Source organism: Eulemur rufifrons, chromosome 19 (assembly GCF_041146395.1).
Source record: "Eulemur rufifrons isolate Redbay chromosome 19, OSU_ERuf_1, whole genome shotgun sequence".
NCBI lineage: Eukaryota > Metazoa > Chordata > Mammalia > Primates > Lemuridae > Eulemur > Eulemur rufifrons.
Window position 1 is genome coordinate 95,509,695 of NC_091001.1, and position 25,597 is coordinate 95,535,291.

At 48.1% G+C, this 25,597-nt stretch overlaps 1 protein-coding gene across 1 annotated transcript in view; it reads right to left on the bottom strand.

Annotated features, from left to right (window-relative positions):
- Nucleotides 1-12,131: 12,131 nt before the first annotated feature.
- Nucleotides 12,132-25,597, bottom strand: part of DPYSL5 (dihydropyrimidinase like 5) — a 42,929-nt gene continuing 29,463 nt past the window's right edge. The window contains exons 6-12 of the mRNA XM_069494801.1: nt 24,147-24,222; nt 22,823-22,979; nt 20,165-20,306; nt 18,834-18,976; nt 18,217-18,424; nt 14,293-14,461; nt 12,132-12,217 (exon numbers count right to left, since the gene is read on the bottom strand). Coding sequence (XP_069350902.1) covers nt 12,132-12,217; nt 14,293-14,461; nt 18,217-18,424; nt 18,834-18,976; nt 20,165-20,306; nt 22,823-22,979; nt 24,147-24,222 — 981 coding nt within the window. The remainder of the gene's footprint in view (nt 12,218-14,292; nt 14,462-18,216; nt 18,425-18,833; nt 18,977-20,164; nt 20,307-22,822; nt 22,980-24,146; nt 24,223-25,597) is intronic.

The window sequence follows — 25,597 nt, forward strand, 5'->3', positions numbered from 1 at the left end:
CCCAGAGAGGTTAACAGCTGGCCTACGATAACACAGCTAGTGAACATCAGAAGTGGAGTTGGAATTTAAAGCTAACACCAAAATCCAGACTTCTTCCATTATCCCATGCTTCTTATACTTTCTGTACTATAATTTTTTACCAACTATCTTTCCTCAAACTCACTTCTAAATGCAGGAGTTGCAGTTGATTCATTTTTGTAGTGTCTAATGCATGCCTGGTAGATGTTCCATAAGCATATATTAAATGGAGGGTGGAAAAATCACTTAAGTAAACCTAAGCTAGAATTGTCAGATACATATAAGACACTTGACTTAAATTTGAATTTCAGATAGACAACAAATACTTTTTTTAGTACGAGTATGCCACAGATGCTATTTGGGGTATACTTAAACTAAAAAATTATTTTTTATCTGAAATTTAAATTTAACTGGATATCCTGTATTTTTATTTGCTCAATCTGGTGACCTTACCCTAAATTCTGAGATTGGCCTTGAAAGGGACAACTTTCTCAACGGAGCTCCAGGAAGGAGAAAGGCTTCTATGGCCTGTCACTCACACTCAAGGCTGACCTGCCCCTGAGCTGCTCCAGGGGCTGGGCTTCAGGGGTGGTAACCAGGACACCTCTGCTTTGAGCCTTACCTGTTCACACCGTAAACTGGAGAGGCAGCCACCGATGAGCTTAAAGCGCCATCTGGAGGCTTTTATAGGTAGTAGTGTGGCCAGGGGCCATCCCATGGACCCAGGACTTAACTGAGCAGAGAAAGGCCAAATGAGGCAGAGACAAGGTAGAAGAGGAGGCCGGCCTAGAAGTGGACAGGGGCAGAGGAAGCTTTACTTTCCTGGCATTTTCAGTTTGCAGCTGCTGCTCCTCTGGCCACCTTGGAAGTGAAGGCACTTTCCAAAGGAGTTTATTGCCAAGGGCTTCACTTCCCTAGAATCTTCTGTCTCTCCAGCTAGCTGTTCCCGGCTCTTCCCCAGGCTGGAAGTTGTTGCCTTAGGAGAAGCATCATGACCTGAAATGGCTGAGTGTATTAGGGCTCATGCTTAAGTGTGGTTTTTAAAATTTTTATTCTCCCTTCTCAGCAGTTCATCATCCATCATTATCTTCCAGGGAAGAACAGTCTTTAACCTTATGGGGCACTAGATAAAGGGAATTTCAGCCCCACTCCAATCTTAAATTAATAACCCATAAAGTATACAGCAAATTACTTGCCATACAGTAGGTATTTAATAAGTGTTACTCCCCTTTTCCTTCTGGATGGGTGGGCCTGCTGCCAGGGAGAATGGCTTGCCCCCTACCTCCGAATTAGCTTCCCAGGCTCCTGTGTGGAACGAAAGGCTGCCCTCAGCACCTCCTTCTTCCTCAGCTGGGGAGTTCAGGCACTTAGGGCAGTCTTCCCTGCCAGTTGTCCGATTAACTGATCTCCCAAGCAGGTATGGCCTGCCGCATCTCCAAAGCATCCTGCCAGTGGCCGGCCAGATTCTCATCATCTCTGGCAGCTCAGGGTTCAGATCCTGGGGCTGGTCATGGAGAGTAATAGAAAGGCTGTGGCAGGTAATCCAGAAAAACAAAATCAATAGAAAACATGTAAGGGATGCACCCATGACAGGGGAAAAGGAGTCAAAAATGATTGAGGGGCTGGGAAGCAGACATCTCAAGGGGAGACATATCCAAGAAAGTGAATTGCTAAAGTTGTGGCTCCTTCTCACTCTGAGGAGCCTCACCTGACAGTCCCTCTTCATGCCTTGCCCTGGGGGTGGAAGAGGCTATCTGAGAGCCAGGGAGGTCCACAGTGTCTTGGAGAACCCTGGGAAAGGGCCGCAGTTCCTCTGCTCAGGGAGGGCCCACCGTGGTCATGTAACAGGCTGGCTGGGATTCTGTATTGTCCTCGATGTAACTTGAAGCTGTGGAGGGAAGTTGTGGGGCTGCTCTGGGGAAGTCCAGATGTGACTCCCATGTACACACTGAGTCCATCATCTGCTCAGGTCGTTAAGGGTTAGAGGGGCATTGTGTTTGCTTCTGCAAAGCCCTGTTGGTCCCTTCCTCTGCATTGGTGGGAACTCTCTTTGGCACCTTAGGTCGGAAAGCTCCATCCTGGAGGCTTGGTGCCACATTTTAAATGAGGATGAGTGGCATAGAAACAATGCCATGGACTGACAGCTGAAAGAATGGAAATTGTTTGCTTAGAGCAGTGGTTCTCAAAGTTCGGTTCTCAGCACACTTGGGAACTTGTAAGAAAGGCAAGTTCTTAGGCCCCAAACCAGATCTACTGAGTCAGAAACTCTGGGGGTGAGGCCTAGCAAGCTGTGTTTAAATAAGTCTTCCATGTGATTCTGGTGCATGCTAAAGTGTGAGAACTATAGGCTTAGAGGAAGCATGAGTAAAGTGGTGGGAGTGAAGTCCGTGATAATATGCAAATACTAGAAGAGCTGTTAATGAATAAGATTGTTCTGTGTGCCCCTAGAGGAAAGAGTTAGGACAAAGGGGCACAAGTTGCAGGGAGACAGAATTCAGTTTCAATTAAAGAAGTAATATTGAGTAAATCGAGCTTTGGGGAGGTGGAACAGTACACTTAGTGAAGGCTCAGTTTTCTTGTGGTTGCTGTTTGCATGATATATATTTTCCATCCCTTTACTTTCAATCTATTTCTATTCTAAAATCTACAGTCTATCTCCTGTAGATAACATATAGTTAGATCTTTTGAAAATCCAGTCTAACAATCTCTGCCTTTTGATCAGATTGTTTAATTTGTTCACATTTAATGTTACATAGTTAGATTTATATCTGCCATTTTTTTTTGTTTTTGATGTCTTTTTTGTTCCTCTATTCCTACGTTACTGTTTTATTTTATTTATATTTATTCTTAAGTTGATGGCTCTAGCTTCTCAACCTTCAGGGATATTTCAGATCCTACCCGAGCCACCACATAGCTTGGTCCCATTCCCATTTTCCAAGTTGTCTCTACCTATTTTCGCTTTTCTGGGTCACTATGAGCCACAGCCCAGGCAGTAGTCCAATTATCTGTGAGCATGAGTGGAGGAACCCAGCCATTGCCATCTTCTCCATGGTTTGAGTCTGGCTCTGGTTCCCTTCCATGCATGAAATGCTGTTGGTCCCACTGCCCAAGTGTACGATACCCCATCTTCCCACATCTATTTTTTGTTCAAAGACTAGAAAACCTGTGGCCCTGTGGCATCTACTCTCCTTAGAGCTATGTTTCATTCTGTTTGTAGTTCACAGAGATGTTTTTATTATTTTTAATGCACTTTGCATTTCTAAAATTTTGCAAGTATGCTCTCTATTTTCTGTGTGTCTATAGTTGAGGGCATAGAGGGTTTCCATCTTGACTGGAAGACTTTCTCAACTTCTATGTAAAGATCACGACTAAGGTGCTCAAGTTGTACAAGTCTCACTCTCCATCAATGGAAAAAGTACTTTGCATTTGTACTTCACATGTATACATCCCTTTACCTCATACTCTAAATTTACATGTATGTGCACATTGATGACAAAGTCAGCTGCTCCATCTTAAACAGTGCTGCACATAAGTATAGGAAAAAAGTTAGACAAGATGGTATGTCCTTTAAATTTTAAGTTTAATGTTGAGCAAAAAAGCCAGAACAAAGAGTATGTATTGCATGATTCCACTTACATGGAGTTCAAAACCAGGCAATACTAATAGTGGTATTAGAAGTCCAAAGAGCAGTTATCCTGGTGGGGGACAGTGACAGGAAGGGGGCACAAAGTGGGCTTCTCAGGTGCTCTAATGTTCTGTCTCCATCTGGGTTTTCACTTTATAAAAATTTATCAAGCTGGAGACTTAGATCTTATGCACTTTTTTGTATATCCATTACACTTAAAGTAAAACATTTGAATTGAGAAAAAGGATACATCCCAAAGCACAAAGTCAAACCTTTATAACTTAGAAAAGAGACATCCACCAGGCCACATTGGGGAAAAATATAACAATAAAGCCTGGCTCTTGGAAAACTCAATGTCTGAATCAACCTCAGCAACTCCCACATGTGGTGGCTAAAATACCCTTAATGGAACCTCCAGTTTTTCTTTTCTGTGGACACCAGGAGTTCTGCCAGACGACTGCAAGATGGGAATAGGCCCTCGAAGCACTGCCACGGAAGTCTCTTTCCCTTTAGGGCTTCCGATACCCGTGGTCTCTTCCAAGAGAAGTTGCTCTCCAGTGGCTTCTGCTCCCTAAGCAGTAAAGGGATCAAAGACTGTCCCCAGGAGAAGTCTATCTTGCTGAAACTAACCTCTCCAGTGTCTGGAACTTGGCGTCATTGGGAACTGATCAAAAGCGAGTAACTCCCTTCAGAGTAAACCTGGACTACAAAACTTCAGAGGATAATTTCAAATCAAGAATTCCAATAAAGCAAGAGGCAATGAGCAGATGATAAAATTTAAATATGCATAACTGTAAGCAACCGTTTTTAGTATGAGGCCATCTTGGGTTTACAGGTAAGGAATCTTTCTCTTCAAAGGGGCTTAAAGGGCTATAGTTCACATAACCATGTTGTCAATCTGTCCAGTGAAAAATGGCACTCAGAACTCTCAGGGTCTCAAGAACGATGGTTTGCTTTTAATAATAAAAATATGAAGAATTTGGCCGGGCGTGGTGGCTCACGCCTGTAATCCTAGCACTCTGGGAGGCCGAGGCGGGTGGATCGCTCGAGGTCAGGAGTTCGAGACCAGCCTGAGCAAGAGCGAGACCCCGTCTCTACTAAAAATAGAAAGAAATTATATGGACAACTAAAATATATATATACAAAAAATTAGCCGGGCATGGTGGCGCATGCCTGTAGTCCCAGCTACTCGGGAGGCTGAGGCAGTAGGATCGCTTAAGCCCAGGAGTTTGAGGTTGCTGTGAGCTAGACTGACGCCACGGCACTCACTCTAGCCCGGGCAACAAAGTGAGACTCTGTCTCAAAAAAAAAAAAAAAAAAAATATGAAGAATTTGCATTTCAAGGAAAATATTCAATGTACCTATGTGATTCTAGCCAGAAAGACAGTATGATAGCATGAGTGTATTTCTGTAGAGCTAGAAACTATGAAAACCAAGATTTTTTAAATCAAATTTTTAGCATAGTCTTAAACTCAAGAAGAAAAATTCCTGATAGAAGCAAGTCACAGGCCACAGAATAATAAAAGGCAAAGACCTTTCTAGAAAATTGATAGTTGACTTAATTTTTTCCACCCTCATCATTGGTAAGAGAATCATTTCTAATTCTTACTGTTTTAAGATGTCATTTTTCAAATTTGAGAATTCAGTATTAGCTGCCTTTCAAATTCAAAAGGTGATTAAAACCTAGTGTATAATGAAGCTGAGAAATTTAACAAGTTAATTTAAACAAACATAAAATTTTGTTTTTCCCTTTGAGGTGATAAATCAATGCAGAATGAGAAACCAGGGATTTTGGATATGGCATAATTGATTTCAATAAGAATTTGAATTTCATAGCTAGAAAAATTCCAAAGGAGAAAAAAATTAAATTTCTGCACTAAAATTAATAGCTAAAGTTTTTTGTAAATGTAAAATGTGGGATTTTGATAATAGTGTAGGATATTGCTACTTAAGTGTTATAATTAGAAAAACATGTCCTTTTATCAAATCGTTCAATAAAACTCACATAATCTGAAATTATATAAATCAATAGAGAAGTTTCAACTTAACTTTCTGGGTACCATTAAAGGAATAATATCTGGTATAATTTCTGAACAGTTGCTTATTAATTTTACCTGGTTAGTCTCTGTTTTTTTCTAGAATTTCTGATTGGGTTTTGGAAGTTTGAATTCAAATAGCATTAAGGTAATGGATACTTGTTATTCAAAGGCTCCACAAAGTCAGTGTTATGTAGTTAAAATAAGACTACTCTGTGTTTGCATGTAAATGTGTGCGTGCACACGTGTGTGTGTGTGTGTGTGTGTGTGTGTGTGTATAAAGGCCTAAATTTTGACCCGTGAGTCAGGATTTCAGATAAAACCTCAAGAGCTTGTATTTATGTGACTATTTCTTATTAATCTTGTGGCATTCTAAGATACTGGTATCTTCTTGGTCCCCCATTGTCAAATTAAAAATTTTACAACTGATCCTGAGTTTTAAAAAAAATTCCTAACTGGGAGAATCATTTAACAAACACCTGAAAAACTTAGTATAAAAATACATAGTATATTTAGTCGCTTAATGAAGTCACTGTAAAAAGAAGAGCTTATAGCTCATAAAAGGGAACCATAAAGTTTAAAAATTTGTAACAGACTTTAGCCAGGTGATCAAGGTCAACATCATCATTAAAGGTCATTCTGACAGTACACACCCTTGATGTGAGGTGATGAACACAGCACTTCTGTGGTCTTCCTCCTAAAAACTCTGAACAACCACCTAACCATTTGAGCAAAACAGGAGATGAATTCCAACAGAGGAGTATTCCACAAAATATCTGAACAACATTCCTCAAAACTTGTCAAGGTCATCAAAAACAAGGAAATTCTGAGAAACCTTCACAGCCAGAAGGGCCTCGGAAACAATTAAATGTAACCTGGTGTTCTGAGCGTGATCCTGGAACAGAAAAGGGACATTAGGTGAAAACTAAGGAAGTCTGAATCAAGTATGGACTTTAGTTAATGATGATGTATCGATATTGGCTCACTGATTGTAACAAATACGCCATACTGATGTCAGATGTCACTACTAGGGGAAGCTTGGTGGGGAGTGTATGGGAACTCTGTACTATCCCCAAGTTTTCTGTAAATCAAGACTTTTCTAAAAAATAAAGCCCATTAAAAAAAGCTAGAATTTAAGTTAATTTAAAAAAAACTAGAATTTAAGTTAAAATTTAAAGAAACTTTAATATACAAAAGATCTAATTTATTCAAAAAATTTAAATGGAGGCAGAATTCCCTTGGCTAGAACTGATGCGGATATATAAACCTTGCACTAATAACTATGCGTTCAGTTGTTGCAGACGACCAGATAGTGGTGGAGTGAAAACGTGCTGCACTGGAGATTTGAGCCACTTGGGTGACGCTGGTAAGCAGACCTATCTCGCCTCCTCTGGGAGTTGACTTGTCATCAGGAAAAGACTTGAAGCTAAAGCCCAATGAGAACTGAGAACTGGCAGAAAGGATAGAATTCAGAAAATAAAGGTTTTAAAGAATCAAACCCATAGTATTAAAATTTTTGTATTAAGATAGAATCTGTGCATATTTGGCATTTTATGTATTTCTGTAAGAAAATTTTGGCCTGGTAGAGCATCTCATAACTAATTTAAAATGTGTAATTTAAAACGTATGATTTTATGTTGAAATCTTACTAAATTTATGCTTAGCATCAAAACATCTAAGAAGACTAACTCACTATATTTATGTTTAATTTATTAGATCGGTGATAATTATTTTGCACTTAGGAAAGGTACTTAAAAAGGAAATAAAATTTTAAATGTCATTTAAAATGGTGTAAGTTATTTAAGCTCATAAATGGAATCAAAGGCCCTTAAAAGCAAATGACAGAATTTGGTGGACGAAACTTTTAATGGGATTAATAAGGTCCATAAGGTCCACTGGAAAGCTTAGAAAATCATCCTGAGGCCTTCACCACCCTGTGGAATCCACAGTGTTGAGACTCACCAAGCCTCCAAGAGCTTGTTGTGGCATCTGGTCCCCCTAGGTATAAACATGTTTGTAAATCCACAAGATGAAGAAAGTAAAGAACTCAGCTTCCATCCTCAGACAGTACCAAGTGTCAACAAAATGCCAGATTCTTTAGTGTTCTACTGGAAAAGCACTAAGCGCCTTTTCAAATGTACATTATCACAACACTGTCAAACAGACATTTATTAACTTAGGACTCTAAAGTCTACTGTCCCTGCATGTCACGAGGTTTCTTCTTTATACCTGGGGTGTCTGTCATGAGACCCGCTGTCCTCCACTGATCACAGGCAATTCTAAGAATTAAGATGCCCTGGTTTGCCCCGGACAATCCTAGTTTAAGTCTATTGCCCTGTATAATTATTAATAGAGCCCCCGTTCACTCTCACCCAGCTTGCAGCTGTACATAGAAGTCAACCCGTGATTCTCTGACGGCTGCCTAGCTGCTGACTGGTTCAGGTTTCCCCAAATACAGATTCTCATAAATGATCAAGCCTTATTTTAAAGTCTCAGTCTGTGGTCTTTTAGTTTTCTACAACTACATACATACAAAGGCATCCTGTGTCTTCCTGGGTATCTTTTATTTTTTCTATGTAGGCTGCTGGATGCCATGCACATGGCGTGCCAGATGTGTGGCCACGTTATTTTCTTTCCTCCAAACACTTACAATGGATTTTTGGCAGTTAATCCAATTCTGGTGTGCTCCCGTGCTACGGGAAATAGGGTAACAGAGACACTGGCTCAATACATCCCAGGGACTTGGCATCCATCTCAAGCCGGCCCACGGTGCTCACACCTGGCTTAGAAGCCACCAGGGCTTGTACACACAGCCCATTTCATCACAGCCAAGTGCGTGGTCCCAGTGGCAATGCTCCCGTATTTCAGTCACATTTGTAGATGGGCTGCTCATTTGATGAGCGTTCCCGTGTCACCAACAATATTCCCTCTTTGGGGTTTTGAATTTTGAGGTTAGGAAATAAGTACAAGTGACCCCACAGTACTAAAAGCAACAATTTCATTCACTCTTTACTGTGATCTTACGAGGCCATAGTTCCAGCAGCAAAGCGTTCTGCTGAATGGAGGGAGGGCTGTGGGCTTCCAAAGTGGCAGCCAAGACAATCGGTGACTCCAGGTATGTGGGAGCGGGAGTAGTTTTTCCCTTTTGTATCTAATGCTGTCTCCTAATTATTTCTGTTTCAGATGACTCAGTGACCTTGTCCTGGGGAATCTGGCACCAAAAACCTTGGTTTTGTTCCCATCAGAAATTCTGGGAACAAAAAGCATGGTGAATCTCTCAGGAGAGAGGGCTGACTGGTAGCTGTTGGCCACTGAGGCTCCTGTCCCTCAACGTATTTTTTTAATCTCCAGACCCTACTCAGGTGTCCCAGTGAGCTGCCACCCAATGGGAGAGACGGATCAGAGCCGAGTTTTCTTAGTACTGAAGGCTCACCCCAGCCACGGTAGACATCCCCTGCCAGACTCCCTCTGCTTTGAAGAAACACAACAGAGACCAAGTGAGAAGTAGCTACAGTTTAATACAAACCTGCACCAGAACACAACTTGTCGGGCTGTTTTGTTTTTGCCTCAAACAGGTGGCCAAAGCACAGGACCATGTGTCGTCTTGGTTGACACAATCTTAGCACCATGACATTTACAGAAGAGTGGGAAATCGCTGGGCGCTGGGGAGCTGGCGGCTCCTCTCTGACCCCAGGCTGTGCCTGCCGCCTCAGGAGCTGGAGGGGCTTTGGGTTTCTGCGTGGTTCTGCGGCTTCCGGGTCAGTATCGGAAAAGCCCTCATCACGACACTGGCTTGACAGAGACCTACTGTGGACTCCTAGCACTACGCACACGCACACACACGCACACACAGTAGCACAATTTTCTGGTAACTTAACCCCACAAACCTAGAGAGCAGCTAAGGCAAGAACAACAGTATTTATTCAGCAAGTACAAGACCAGTTTGAGAGCTGCATTCAGTGCAACCAGAGACCCTTTTTATTCCAACCAGGAGCCAGTGACGGAGCTGGTGACGGAGCTGGCTGGAGCTCTGCACGGGGCACGGAGTGGGTGGTGGGGGATGGCCACTCATTTGGCTCCTTGAACCTCCTGATTTCCATCTAGAAGCTCCTGCGTGAGGGTAGGGTCTATGTAAGGGCCAGGGGTGGATGAAGTGGAAGGTCTACAGAGGACCACTCCAAGATGTGGTCTCCCAGCACCATGATCACGCATCTCTCAGGTGGAGGCACTCAGGGAAGGTAAAGCTGTCCTGGCCCAAGCAGGGACACTCTGCCCAGATGGCCACCACCACTGCTTGGCTCTTTGGCATCTGCCCAAGGCTCATGACCCAGCGAGGGATGAAAGGGATAAAGATGATGTGCACTGCACCAGGAGTCAGCATCACGGTTTCCCTCATCCATGGTAGCTTTCCCAGGCCTGGGTCCCTACCTCCTGTCCCCATGGCTGCCACCTGCCATGAGCCCCTTCCCTGTCTCTGTTCCCTGGGTTACCACCTCTGTCCTCTCAGCCCCTGAGTGAGGAAACTGGAAGTGAAGGGAGAAGTGAGGGTGTGGATGCAGCTCAAACCACGTGGCAAGCCCCAACATGGGACTAGTCTTGGCTTGAACAAAGAATATGCATTAGTTTGTTTACAACAAAGATGAGAAAAATCTATCTACCTGTGCAAAAGCAGAATGCCTACCAGGGAGGTAAGTCTTCTAGTTGGTTAAATCCTCCGGTGGGATCTACAATAGATGTCACCCCGTGCCTCCCCTCCACAGACAGTACGGACGCTTCTCGGGTCAGAGGGCCTAAACTTTGTGGGCTTCAGTTTCCTCATCTGTGAAATGGGAAGAATCATACATGCTCCATTGTCATGAGGACCAAGTGAGAGGCCATATATGAATGTGGTCTGAAAACATGGAAAGCACTATAGAAATGTGCAGGATATGACCGTCAGTCAAGAGTCCAGGAGTCTCATGAAAGCCTGGGGTGCTCAAATCATATGTGCAACATGAAATCACTTCCCGAGGGGCAGACAAGGCCTAACAAGGGGAGGCAGCTGATCACTTAGCCTCTAGTGTTTCCATGGAAACGTCTGTGGAGCCACAGGGGCAGGTAGGGCCCAACTGGACGTGGGAGGAGTTGAGGCCACAGCCGGTGAGGGCGTGGAGCTGACTGCAGGAGACCACAGCACCTGTGCAGCAATGCGGGTTCTGCAGCCGGGTCCCACGGGCCTGGAGTCTCCCTCCCTGGTGTCTGGCGAGCCCCTCTCCCACTCCCCCTCTCTCAGCAGGCATGAGGCCTCTTGCCAATCACACGGAGGAGCGCTGGGCCTCTGTCCAGCAGGGGGGAGCTACAGGAAGTTGTGTGTGTGTTTGTGTGTGTGTGTGGGGGGGGGGTGTTAGTGCTGGGAGTGACCAAGGACAGAGACGGGGAAGGTCACCCTGCTGCCTATAGGGCCAGCATCTTCAGGGCTGGCATGCCAGGCACCCTCTCAGAATGTGGGGACCTAGACTGGGAGGGAAAGGGAGGGGAAAGGCCTGGGCTGGGGCCTCTGGCAGCCCGGAGGACCCCAGGTGGGGAGAAGAGGGGCCCGTGAGGCCAGCCCCCACCGTCTCTGCCCTGTGCTGTCTGGTTGGTGTCGAGTGCAGCATCTCCTAAGGACCACATCTACTCCTGTTGCTATTCTATGCTAGTGACACGAAGCACCGTTATTTTTCACAGGATGCACAAACAAGTCAAACCAAACCACTGCGCAAACCAAACGTGCAAAACAAAACCATTTACACGCGCCTGGCACCAGCCTCCCGCCCCGCCCAGCTACCCTTCTGGGCCTGTGACTCCCAGAGGGTGTGGGCGGGGAGTGGAGGAGGCTGGCAAAGGGCACAGGGTGTCCCAACCACACCCACACCCAGGGTGTCCCAACCGCACCCACACAAGGCCAGAGGTGAGTCGGGAGGACGGGACGTCCTGGGCATGGCTGGGAAGCTGACGCCTGTCTGACTTGGGAAATGTCACCACGGGGCCTAAGGGAGTGGGGGAGGAGGCCTTGACTTTTCAAACACATCTGCTAAAGTGCTCTGGACAACCGGCCGGTCAGCCAGGGGGCAGGGCACTAAAGTCTGGGCTTTCCCAAAGCCAGCACATGGAGGCAGCGTGAGAGGAGGGGCTGGCCAGGGCTCTATGCAGTGGGCTCTGTGCATAGTGTGGGCTTCCTGGGCCCCAGAAAAGCCCGCCGAGGCCAAGGCAGGAAAGGACCAAGCAGGAGGAACACATCTCAAAGTGCCTGTTAGGGTTGGCTCGAAGCACAGTGAATCACATTTCAGACATGGGAGGGCTCCCGGGGTCCTGGGGCCCCCCTCAGGTGGTGTGCTGCCCAGCCCAGCCTCTCCTGCCCCCTGCAGCTGTGGCCGAGGGTGCGCGGGCTGGCGGCAGCGGTGCATCCTCACGTGGGGGGCTGGGCAGTGCCTTTACCAAATGCCACTTGACCTGCCTCCGGGGGGAGCGAGGATCCGAGCTGAAGCTCGCTTTGGAACATGGTCATCGATCTGGGAACCTGCAGGGAAGGAAGCACAGAGGGTGAGCGGGCTCTCGGGCCTGGGTGACAAACCACAGCCACCATCTGCTGGGGGCTCACTAACCCTAACCCTCTGTGTGTGTTATCTAGTTTAGTCCTCACAATGCCATCCCATTTTACAGGTGAGGAAACTGAGGCTCAGGGGCTTAAGTAAGTTGCCCTGTGTTACACAGTGTGTAAGTGCTACAGCCTGGATTTGAACCCAGGTTTTCCTGATTCAGAGCCTACGTTATCAACTGCCCCGCTATGCCGACCTCACTGCTCCCCAGCCTGGCATATGACCTCTCACCATGCACGCAGGCCCTGCACCAGCCTGTTAGCCTGCAGGCCTTGGTACGGGGACCTCAGTGAGTAAGAAAGACAGAAAAAAGGGAGGGTGCTCTGTTGTTTTGGAAAATCAAAGAACCGTATCTGAAAGGCCCCACATCTTGAAACCCCAAGACTTAGTAAGAAAGGGAGGGTCTGGTGACCTGGAGGGCACAGTGGGACAGTCCTCAGCCTTTCCCACCAAGAACACACAAGATCTGGGGTGGAGGGGAGGTGACAGGCTGTCTGAAGTTTGCTGTGTCTGAGGGGGGTTCTGCCCAGTCCTGGCTCTTGTGTGGGAGCAGAAGAGGCCACTGGCCAGCGAGGGCCCCATGGCTCTGGGGTCTTGCTGCTGCAGGGAGGGCCATGTCCAGGCAGCTGTGGGAGTCCCTTCCTGCGGGGCTGGCAAGGCCTGAGCGTCCAGGAACAAGGCCTTCATCCAAGGGTCCCTTTCTGACTCCTGGCATTCAAGTCCCATCGTTGGTGGGAGTGGCAGTGGCCCTCAGGGTGGGGGGCCATTATTTCAGCAACGAGATTGGCTCTGAGAGGACCCCTCCCCACAGGCTACCAGCGCCTCCAACAGGAACCTTGTGTCTTCTGGGCACACAGGAAGCTCAGCAGGCAGGCCCCGTGCCCGCGGCAGCCCCTGGTTTTGCCCTCTGCCTCTGCCTCTGCCTCTCGTCTGAGGATGGTGTGTGTGCGGGTCTCACCTCCCCAGCACACGCTACGCGCCGGGTGCACGGACCTGGCTCCTGCTTCCCCTGCTGTGCCTGCTCGAGCCCAGCCATAGAGCCGATGCTCGGTCCCTCTCCCGGCCAGTCCTGAAGGCGGCTCAGCTGTGTTCAGGGACACTCGGGCTCTCTACCCCTCCAAGTAGTGGTGACAGTTTCCACTGAAGCTGCCTGAGGCCCTGGTCTCTGCTTGTTCTCCACTGAGGGTCCCCATTTATGAGGGATTGACCCCCATCCTGCAGAGCACCCGAGATATGTGTTGTTGACAATAATAAAATCCCCGCGCACAGACAGCCACTACCTAGAGGAGCCCAGGGCTGGGCGTGTTGGTGGGAGGGGCAGGAAATAGCAGGTCTTGGCATTAAGAACTGGGATAGGACATTTCCAAGGAATTCAGATTCTGTAGATGGACTGGGGCCAGGACATGACCCAAGGGACAGAAAGATAAGAGAAGTAGCTGGGAATCAGAGGCCACGAGAGAAAATATTTTACTGCAAATTAATGAGGTTGATATAATATAATTCCCGGTGAAAAAGAAGGTGACGACAGGGCAGGGGTGGAGCTGAGTGTGGAACGGGAGGGAGGACAGGGATACAGAACAGCAGGATGGGGCGCTGCAGAGAGGCTGTGAGGCGTGGGCTGTGGGGGGCAGTGACAGGGGGAGACGGGGTGCAGTCCCATGAACCACACAGGCTGACCCTCTTGAGCTCAGATCACCTCTGGGGCACCCCTGTGTGCATGCCCTCAAGATGTTTCAAGGGACAAAAATATCTGAACTTAAAAACCATGGGAGAGCCATGGCCTCCTGGAGTGGCTGGTGCCCATAGACAAGGAGAGCTCCCTGTCCCCACTAATACTGGAACCAGCACTCGTCACTGGACATGGGCTGGGGGAAGGAGGACATGCAGGGGAAAAGCAAGACTAAGTCCCACTGCCTGGGTGGGCCCTTCTTCCCCCTCCCCCTGCATTTCCTTCCCTGCCTCCCCCTCCTTCCTCCCACCACGCCCCGGCTCTTACCAGAGAGGCTGAAGCTGGATTCATGAAGGTCCCGCATGCCCCCGTGTCGGGTGACTGGCCGGGTAGGAGTGTCTGCAAGTGGCGTTCCCATCTCTTTTTTCCCAGGATGCACAACAACAGCGACATCCCCCAGGTAGGGTGTGCGGTCCACTCCCCTAACCTTTAAGGTCTAGTGAGGGACGGAGGAAGAGCAAAGAGAAAGGACGACACTGTCAGAGCCAAGTGACATGACTGCAGCCTCCTTGGTGGCCAACAGGACTGCAGACGCTGCCACTCTGCTCAGGACCCAAGTAACTGCAGGTGACAAAGCCTTCTTACACCTTGAGCCCAGGGGCTGGAGAATTCTTTTCTTGTACTTCCTAAATAGCATGTGCACGTGTATGCAAGTTTGTGTGCCAATGTGCGTGTGTGTGTGTGCACGTACAGAGAGGAGATGCCCACTGGTTCCCAGTCAGCACGGGTGGAACCCTTACCAAGGTAGCAGGCAGATTTCTGAGGTGCTCAACCTTCCAGAGCATGCCCCACACAGAGCAATGTTATCTCCTCCCTTAGGCTCCCAAGAGGCCACACCCTTCACTGTGGTCTGACAACTTTGTGGGAACAGAGGCTAAACGTAGCCCACCTGGAGAGGAGAGTCCCCCAGCAGCAACACTGGGTAATTCTGTACTCACAAAGCAGAAAAGTTAAGAGCCTATATTCTGCAAGAGCCTATACAGCGTGGGCTCCAATCCCAACTCCGCCAGTTGTAAACTGACCTTGGCAAGTGACCTAACCTTTCTGTGACCACTTCCTTATTGGAACAATAATACAATAGTACCTACACGAAGAGTTGTGTGAGATCAGAGGAGCTAATATATTTGAGGCTCCTAGAACTGCACACACACAACACGGAAGTACCAGCAGTCATTACTACTGCAGAGGTCGTTTACGGCCCTGCGCCATGTTAAGCAGTGCTGCTGCGAGGAGGAGGGAGTGCGGAGTGTGCTGGAGAGTCCGAAGGAGCAGTATAGACGATCCACTCACCGGCACCCCTCAGGGACATAGCCTCAACCTCCTTGTTCCTCGATACTTACTGAAAATCTTGTTGAGAGAAACAACAGATATGGAATGTTCTTCCTAAATTTTTTTCTACCAACTTGTTTCTTTATTTTTTCCCTCTTAGACGTGGGGAAGAGAGGATTAGCCAACATTTCTTAAGCACTTATGGGCTAGTGCTGTTCTAAGGACTTTCCATGTGTTAATGCATTTAAGTCTCACATGACTTTATGAGGGAAGTGTTGTCACCACCCCATGTGCATAGGTGGAAACTGAGGCCCAGAGGGGTTAAGCAACTTGCCCACGGTTGCACAGCTGCTAAACAGCGGGGCCAGGTGTCAAGCCTAGCTCTGGGCTTGCTGGCTCAACACCGTAATGCAGTTCACGACCTCTGGATGTTACAGAAAGAAGGGAACATTCTATTTATTACTGATTCCAAGGCTTACTCAGCCTTTCCCCAAAGTTGTGTCTTGTTCTTAATAAAATACCTTCCCCCTGCATCTGCCGTCTTTTAACTTTGCCAAACTTTCTATATTGTTTTGCGAAAATAACCCATCTGCTTCAAGGACCTGAGTTCTTTCTAGAAGTCGTGAGCACAGACACTGGAGAGCAGATGATCCGGTTCCGTGCTCTCGGCTTTCCACACCAGGAAGTGGCTTGCGTAGCTTCTGGGCTAGCATCACCTCAGCTTCGCCACCAGAAGAAGGGCTTGCTCCCTGTTTCTTCAGCAAATTTCCTGGAAGTGCTCGGATTGGGCCAGCTTGGTGGCACGTCCCACATCTCCCCATGGTTGACTGGATGGAGATTAGAAATTGGCAGCTACACTACAGTCCCAGGTCGAAGTGGAGGAAAGAAGCTGTTGCTCAGAAGGACAGATACACTATTCCCAGAGTAGGCAGGTTGCCGGGTAGACCAAACAGATGTTCAGCACAACCCCCAGTGGGCGGAAGTTCAGGCTCCTTAAACTAAAGACAATTAAGGACTAACTGGTCTAACAAGGCCCTCACATATGCAGTGACTTCCGGCTCTCTTGCAGTCCGCTGAAGTGCTGCATTCACGAGAGTATGGGAATCTCTTCACAACTACAGCTTTTCCTTTGTAGTACTTCTGGGAACAGGTGGGTAGATTTCCTACCCAGTGTGAGCTGCAAAGCACTCAGTCTGTGCCTTTTCCTCCATCCACTCCTTATAATGGCCACGAGCTCTGGGGAAGCTTCCTTCTGATCGGGTCCTGGAGCTGTTGTCCCCCACGGTGGCTGGCTCAAGCAGTGGTCTCTTGTGAATTGCTATCTACCTGACATTTTTATGAGGCTGGATTTTTGAGGCTTGAACCACTTTCTCTGCCCTCTTTTGACCTACTTCTGGACTAAAGTATCATTTTGGGATGGCCACAGACTGTTGGCAGATATTCTTTTTTTCAAACTCAGCTAAAATTCATATAACCATAAAATTCACCATTTTAAAGTGTACAATTCAGTGATTTTTCGTATATTCACACCATCACCACTGTCTAATTCCAAAATATTTTTATTACCCCAAAAAGAAACCTCATACTTAATAGCAGTCACTCCCCATTCTACCCCACGCCCCCAGCCCTAAGCAACCACTAATCTACTTTCTGTGGATTTGCCTCTTCTAGACACTTTATATAAATGGAATCATACAACATATGGCCTTTTGTGTCTGGCTTTTTTCACTAAGCATAATGTTTCAAGGTTCATCAAGTTGTATGTAGCGTTTATCTGTACTTCATTTCTTTTTATGGTTGAAGAATATTCTGCTGTATGGATATACCACGATCTATCTATTCAACAGGTGACAGACATTTAAGTTGTTTCCATTTTTTAGCCTTTATGAGTAATGCTGCTATGAACAATCATGCACAAGTTCATACATGTGTGGACGCATGTTTTCATTTTTCTGGGGTATACACCTGAGAATGGAATTGCTGGGTCACATGGTAACTCTACATTTAACTGCCCAACTGTTTTCCACAGTGGCTGCACCATTTTACATTCCTTCTGGCAATGAATGAGGGCTCCAATTTCTCCACATCCTCACCAACACTTGTTGTTTTCCATGTGCTTTGATCAGAGCCACCCTTTGTCAGATACTCTCGTGGGTGAATACATTGCTCCCCCAGCTCTGTCTAGCACGTTCTGCAGGGGTAGAGCTGCGGCCTCCTGTGCATCGTCCATGTCTGGGAAGCCTATTGGAGATTTGACCGTTCACCTACCTGAGTGAGAGCCCTGGGTTCGCTTTTGGATTTCACAGTGGAATAACTGAAGTCACACTTTCTTCAGACAGCCCAAGCCCACTACCCCACAGCAGGCCCGGCTCTGGACTGCTTCGACTGTTGGCCTTGCTTTCTCTGAAAGCTCTGGGCCTTCACATGTGGAGAGCATGCCACAGAGTGGATCTTTTGTGTTAATATGCCTGCTACTCCAAGGCTGTAGGTAATGGCTTTTTAAACACCAGTTCTACTACCCCTTACTACAGCAAGAGTGGAAGGGAACCAGGCAGTGGCTGTAACTCCAGGGGCACCCCTAAGCCTGCACAGCAAGAGGAACGCAGCGGTCACCCTCACTCACTCACATTTGCCTCTTGTGCCTCCGGGAACTCAGGACTCCCTGTTTGCCTGATCATTTAAAATTCTATCTGGTAATCAAAGACGGGGAGTAGAAACCAGCATTTTCTGACTGTGGCATTCCCGTGCCCTGCCACACACTGACTGCCCTTTCAACACTGGGTAGATGGCAACAGAATTCAGTAGAAAAGCAGAGTGATAACACCTATGAGATTTAAAACAGTCACATTTAAACACATTTAAAACAGCCCCAGCCGGGCCGCCAACCTCGTCCCACACGTCTTCCTCCCACCCTGGCCTTACCTTCTCTCTCTGGACCAGCTTCTTATAGACAGTGTCTGGGAAGGACCTCAGGGGACAGAACTTGCCGGTGCCCTCAGCACACATGAACACACCGTTCTCGTACACGACGCGCCCGCGGCTAATGGTGACCAGCGGCACGCCATGGCAGCGCATGTTCTCGTACAGGTTGAAGTCTCCTCCCTGCACCTGGGTGCTGGCTGAGATGGTCCTGGTGGGGAGGCAATGGCGGGAGAGAAAGCTCTAAGGAGAGGTAAAGATGTCGCAGCTCAGTAGGAAGGGACGACCCCCAGAGGCTGGCTATTACGGACTGAATTGGGTCCCCTCAAAATTCTTATGTTGAAGTCCTCCAACCCCCAGTCAGAATGTGACCACATGTGGAGATAGGGCCTTAAATGTGATAATTCAGGTAAAATGAAGTCATAGAGGTGGGCCCTAATCCAGTCTAACAGGTGTCCTTATCAGGAGGTTCAGACACCACACGTGTGTGCACAGAGGAGACGGCTGGGCGTAAGCCAGGGTCAAACCTCTATGCTAGATGCAGTGCAAAGATTATACGCTTTTGGAGGTCTGTAAAATCCCAAGTCCCTCCAGCCCTGGACCCTAGCAGCAAATTTTACTTTGTGGCTTCTGGGTCCCACACCACCACGTCGGCGTCGGCCCCGGGGATGACGCGGCCCTTGCGGGGATACAGGTTGAGAATCTTAGCCGCGTTGGAACTGGTAACAGCCACAAAACGGTTCTCGTCCATTTTTCCTCCAACCTGAAACATGGCGGAAGCGTCAAGTCAACCAGGCTCTGGGTGTGTGCCTGACACCCCAGTCCCCTCTGACGCCCGCCTGGGGCCTGTTAGCTTAGTTGGTCAGAACAATGGTCCCAAGGAGGTCAGTGCTGTGGGCACCAACTCAGATGAGCCACCACGCTTGACCCCTGTGCTCGCTTCCGCCTTTCTCTTTTTATCTAGCAACAACAGTGAGCGGGCCCTTGTTCCAAAAGGCTGCCTACCTGGTGCTAGTCTACCTCCTGTTTGTAAAACCAGCTCTGCTCACGTGCCCACTATGGATGAGTCAGGCGCTTCCCTGCTTCTACAAAGGGTGATATAATCTGTTCTGGAAAAGCATCTTATTGCCCCACCCATGGAAGCACAGGGACTCTCTTCCAGGGGGACTTCCCCCCAGGAGCTTAGTCTTGAGGACTTCAAATCTCTTTGGGGCTCATACTCTGTGTTGAATCTAATCCATGATAGAGCAAGACCAAAAACACTTATTCATGGGCAGAACGAGAGGTGTTCAAATGAAGTCCCAGGCCCCATCTTTTTGAAAGCAATTACACAAAATATATCAAGAGCCTTAAAAATATTCACAATCACCTGGGCCAAAAATCCACTTCTAAGAATCTGTCCTAAAGAAATAATTAGAAATGCTGACACACCCTCATGAACAAAGAGGTTCTCTACAGCATCATTTGTAAGGGCAAAAATTGGAAACAGCCCAAAGTTCCAAACATCAGAGAAGGATTAAATAAAGTATGGTACTTCCACTGGAGGAAATATTATTCAGCTATGAAAAAAGTGTTTTAAAAGAATTTTTACTGACTTAACAAGACACTCAAGGTATACTGTTATATGAAGAAAAAAAGATAAACCCAGTTATTAAAATAATGTATAGTACATGCATAGAACTAGAAATAAATACACCAAAATGTTAACAGTAGTTTAATTTTTAGGCATTGATTTATGGGAATTTTTTTCTAATACTTTTTTGTATTTTTCAAATTTCTATAATAGGTCTTATTACCTTTCTAATCAGGGGGAAAAGACCTTTTTTGTTTTGTTTTTGTGTGAAGTAAAGAGCTGGGCTTGAACCAGCCCTTCTAAGAATGCTCTTTGACAGGATCTGCGGGGTAAAAACTCCTGCTAGGATTCGAGCAGGGAGGGGTCCACAACACATACCACTCCTCTCTCCCAGATGACACTCATGCGGTCCTGCACGCCACTCACTCCGTGTGGGATCTTGGTGAAATCCTCCTTGCCCATAGCCTTCTGCTTCGTGGTGAAAGGCCGGTGATCTGATGCCACAATGTTCAGAGTGTCACTGGGTAGAGAGAAGGACGTGGCCAGTAAGGGGAGGAGAGGCCAGGACCCCAGAGGATGCGGACAGGCATAGGGAAGAAGCCTTGGCTTTGGAACAAGGCAAAGCTGATTCCAATTTCAGCTCTGCCACCTAGTAGCGCCGTGACCTCTAATGAGTTCCGTCATCTGCGTGAATCTGTTTGCTCATCTACAGAATGGCAGTACGTGAGGAGTGTGGCACAGACCGTCCATGTCACAAGAGAATTTGGTGAGAATCTTTGGGATGGCAATTTTTAAGAGTTAAAATAGTGGGCAGAGAAAAACCGAACTTAGGGTTTAGCTATAGTGAGACGGTGGGGGTGGTTTTGGCATCACAGAATCATGTGCCGACTCCCTCTCGCTGGCTCCCAACCCCCACCTGCTGGCCACGAGCATTCACAAATTCAGTGTTAAGCTTTGCTAAACAACCCAGACCCAAGCCTTCCTTGGATGTGGGGGCTCTACTGGCCCAGAAGGGGAAGGAGGGACAAGGCAGAAAAGCAGCCAGACTTATAAACCAATGGTGGTGTGTAAGTCGGTCAGTTCACCCCCGAGCCGTCCGGGACCGTGGTCCTCAGACGGAATTAAGGCTGTGGGTGGACAAGGCACAGCCGGGTTCTGGAGGGGCTCCCAGCTAGCTAAGACTTGGGGCAGGACTGTGACAGAGGGCACATGGTGGCAGACCCTCTGCCAAAATGAGGGAGGCAGGCAGCTGGCCATGAGCGGAGATCTCTGTAGCCCAAGCTCAGAGGCAGCGAGGGGCAGAGGAGAGAGGATGCCCACTTAGCCAGGACTGGGCCGCCTCGGGAGGAAGAGCCCTTGGAGGGCAGGGAGGGGCTGGCTGGAGCAGGGGAGTCAGGTGGGAGGGGCACAACTGCCAGGGCCACACGGTGGGAGCCCTGAGGGTCAGTGAGGAGTCATTTGACTCTGTAGGAGGCACCACAACCTTGTGAGTGTGTGTGTGCGCCATCTAAGATGCCTGCTTTGGAAGGATAATCTGGGAGCAGAAGGCATTATTTGACCTGGTGAGGAAGCATATTCTTGAGGTTCTCAGACGACAGCCAGTCAGGCAGCACGCAGGGCTGTCCCCACAGGGGCCTGGCAGGACTCAACAGTCACAGCTCTTGCCAGATGACTAGTGTCTCTGGCCAAACCCGCAGTCAGATGACTTAGCTCTTCCTGTGCTGGTATCTTCCTGGGCCAGAGAGGCTGCTCTGGGCCCTCTCGAACACTCTGTGGAGAGTCTGCCACAGAGCATAGGGTGTGTTCTAGAGACCCCGAGGGCCCCCACATTCTGGACCTGCAGAACCCACCAGAGATGCATGGGTTTCACTTACCCTTGGGGCAGGCAGGGACCCCGAGAACAACAGGCTCAGCTTCCATTCTTTAACCAACAAGTCTTACTGAGTACCCCACTTTCTTACGAAAAGCTCCTACACAAGTAGGTGCCCCCTAAGCAGGAGTGAGTGAATATGATCCCATTCCAGGCTTTTGAGGTCTCTCAGCACCGCCCTGAATCTGGGAGACAGGAACACCCATCCAAACTGCTTAAAGTTTAAAACACGTGCTGTGAGCTAGGCTGACGCCACGGCACTCATGCTAGCCTGGGCAACAGAGTGAGACTCTGTCTCAAAAAAAAAAAAAAAAAAAAAAAAAAAAATTTAAAACACGACTGGCTTTGTCAAGTACTTTAAAACTTTATAAGTTCCAATAAAAAAAAATTTCTGGTCCCTTTAAGGAGTCAGATTTGAAATAAAGGGCAAATTCTTATATCTACGGATTGTATGATACATCTTATTCCTATATAGCCTAACAAATCACATCCTAAAGTAGGTAACTATGAAGGAGCTCATATTTTCTTATAGACATGAGTTGCATCTCCTGAGTCTACTCGAGTAGACTGTTCATCAAACCATTTTCTTTAAATTGGGATCGAATGGGAAAAAGCAGTGTCGGAAAGAGAGGAGCTGGAGGAAAGAAAATCTGGGGGTGGGGTGGGGGAAAGAGGGAGAAAGTGCAGAAGAAAAAGGGAGAAGGGGAAGGAAAGAAGGGAGAAACCTAGGAGAAAGGTACACTCAAGGAGAGGAAATTGTGGGAGGCATGAAAAGAGAGAGGTGTCAAGAGAAGAGACAGAAAGGACCCCGTATATTCTAGGATAAGTCAGAGGCCACATCCTACAGCTCCCCACTGGGCTTTAGAGTAAGACATCCATGTCCTTCTAAGTCTGAATGACCACTGTTCACAGTTTTATATATGCTCTTTACTCTTACACTTCAGAAGCTCTCACTCCAAATCAAGTGGTCACAGAAGCCCACCAGGATGGCAGTTATCTGGTGGGCTCTGGGGAAGGCAATAAAAGCAAGATAATCCTGTGGGCACAATGCAATCAATCCTGGGTCAGAGTTATTTCCTGGGGCCTCTATGACATCTTCTTAAAGATCTACCCACTCCCCGAATGGCTGTGCCATGGAGGCCACAGCAGTCCTGCTACACCCTTACTTGGCCAGCAGGCTCATGAGGTAGGTTGAGGTGTTGGTGTCCAGTCTCAGGGGAGGGACCGTGACGTAGGCGGCTGCGTGGGACCAGTCCTGGTGGTAGTAGTGTAAGCCTGTCAGTGTGGCATGTGCCGTGGTGGTCTCGGCCAGGACAACTTTCCCTGGAAGAAAAAGCGTCAAAACCATGATCAGGAAGCCACTGAACCTGAGAGATGGCTGGTCTGAGACTCACATTTTACAGTGAAGGAGCTGAGATCAGAGACAGGAAGGGACTTGTCCACGCTCATTGGGGCATTTGAAAGCACAGCTGGGCTGAAGCCCAGAGAGCGTCCCTGTTCCCCTGCTGACTCCCCCCAAGGAGAAGAGAAGGGCAAAGGCACCACAGCCGGGCAGCACCAAGTGGTGCTTCTGGGCGTGCGATGTGGCGAGAGCACGGTGTGTGCAGGGTGCTGCTGGGAGACCGGGCTTGCTGGCGGGTGGACAGGCACGCAGGGCCGAGAATGCCATGCTGAGGGGCAGTCTGGGCTGTTCTCTGAACAGGCAGGTGCTGTGAGCAGCTTCAGAGAATCACTGGGGGTGGGCTCCGCAGCAGGGCTGGGGGCCAGGGAGACAGGAGGTGGGAGCCCAGTCAGCAGGCTGGGACAACAGTCTGGTGGGACCCCATGAGGGGCTTCAGTGAGGGGAGAGACGGGGTGGGATCTAGAGGGGGATGCGGTGTGAAGGCTGGGACGCCCTTGCATCTCTTTCATGCTCCCAGGTTTGTGACCGTGCCTTCGTGTCTCCTATGGCCAGGCCCTCAGCAGCACCCTGGGCTGGGCTACAGCAACTGCAAAGCCTTCAGGAATTGCCAGGCGACCAGCAACAGGAGCCATACAAGTGCCCCTCGGGCTCACACTCAGGGTTCCAGGGTAAAGGAAACTTGGGCCCACACACTGTTCTTTTTCCAGGGACTTCCCAGACACCCCCTGAAAGGCCCAGTGGATCTGGTCCAGGATTTTATGTGAGTTGCCATGGCAACCGCTAATGAAACCTAAGGAGCCAAAAAGACACCAATTAATAAGTGAGTTTAAAACTTGGAAAATTGTACCAGACCTAGGAGAGGTGACAGACAATTCTGTGAAGTTGTTATACATACAAACATGCAGAGGAAACAGCTCAGGATCTAGCCAGACTAGTGTAGGGGGTTCTGAGGAAGATGGTGGTAGAGCAAAGGGAAGGGCTGGCTTAGGTCCTGGAGCCAGGGCCAGGGAGTGTACACAGGTGGTGGACCTTGTCATTCCCAGCCCGACCACATCACATGCACTGCCCACCCAAGCCTAAGGACTCACCTTGCATCTTAGCAGCTGCGATAACGTCACCAGCCGAGATGCTGGACACGTTGACCAGGTAGATTGGACAGTGAGTCTAGACACAGGAAACAGCAGGAAGTATGGAGCATCGGCCCATCAACCCAACAAGCACCAAAACAACCCCGGCAAAATCAATCCTGGCAGCAGCAGCTTCCCCTGGGTGGCTCAACCCCACCCTCAAGGTGACAATCTTATGCCGGGAATACAGGGCTGGCAGCCAGGGCATGGCTGCAGGCTGAGCAACTGCATGAAGCAAGGAGGCAGTGAGCAGTGTCCAACACCAGCACCCACCAGGAAGGCCAAGTGTGGGGCAATGATGGGTCCAGACCGTTGAGTCTAAACTTCACGTTCTCTCCCATCCAACAACCATGACTGCAATTTAAAAGAAGGGACTGTCTTTTTTATTTTAATTTACTATTCATCAATGTGATGACCTAGAGACAGTCATGTATCGTATTCTATATCTAAAATTATGACACGTGCAGCCTGAAGGCTGCTTATCAGTAGACAGAACGTATCCTGGAGAAGAACAGAAGACAAGCGGGTCAGGGTTCAGAGTGTGGCCAGACAAGACCGACCCTGCAGGTGAACACATCTGAGACTGATTAGCTTTTTCTCTACTAAGCTGTGCAACCATGGTCGATAGCTTAACTTCTCTGGGCATACATCTGAACTAAACTACAAGGAGCTGCCTTTCTGTTGTTCAAGTCTTTCCTTATTCTGGGGTAAGTTTCCATTAGGAAGTAATTGATAAAATAACTATTGTCATGACAATAAAACAATGTCCTTGTCCAGCTGCCAGACCTATAAAGTGCTAATGGGAAACTCTGTTTCCCCAAACGTTATTCTCATTCCCTCTTTGCTTATCAAATTGGGAGGACATAGAGTTTAGGAACTGGCCTGAGGTTTGATGCTATTAGCACAAGCTTACTGACTAATTCTGAGATCAGCTGGACCTACAACCTCTCTGTTTTCCCCTTGCTGTTCCTAAGACGACACTTTCTTGCTTACAGCTTTCAAGAGAGCCCAGGCCGTTCCAGAGGAGAGGTTCCCACATATCCATACCCATTAGGACCATTGGGGGGCTTGTTAATACACAGGTTGCTGGGCTTCGCCCCCAGTTGCTGATTCGGTGGGTTTGTGCAGGGCCTGAGAATTTGCATTTGTTTCTATTTCTAACAAGCGATGTTGGTACTGCTGGTCCAGGGACCACATTTTGAAAATCAACAGCTCTAGAGAAAGTAGTTCAGATTATCTGAGTAAATGGAACCTTTAATGATGGTTTAGAAGGAGAGGTGATCTTTGTACAGTGTTCTACTGTATATAAAGTGCTTTCCAGCCAGGCGCAGTGGCTCATGCCTGTAATCCTAGCACTCTGGGAGGCCAAGGTGGGAGGATCACTTGAGGTCAGGAGTTCGAGACCAGCCTGA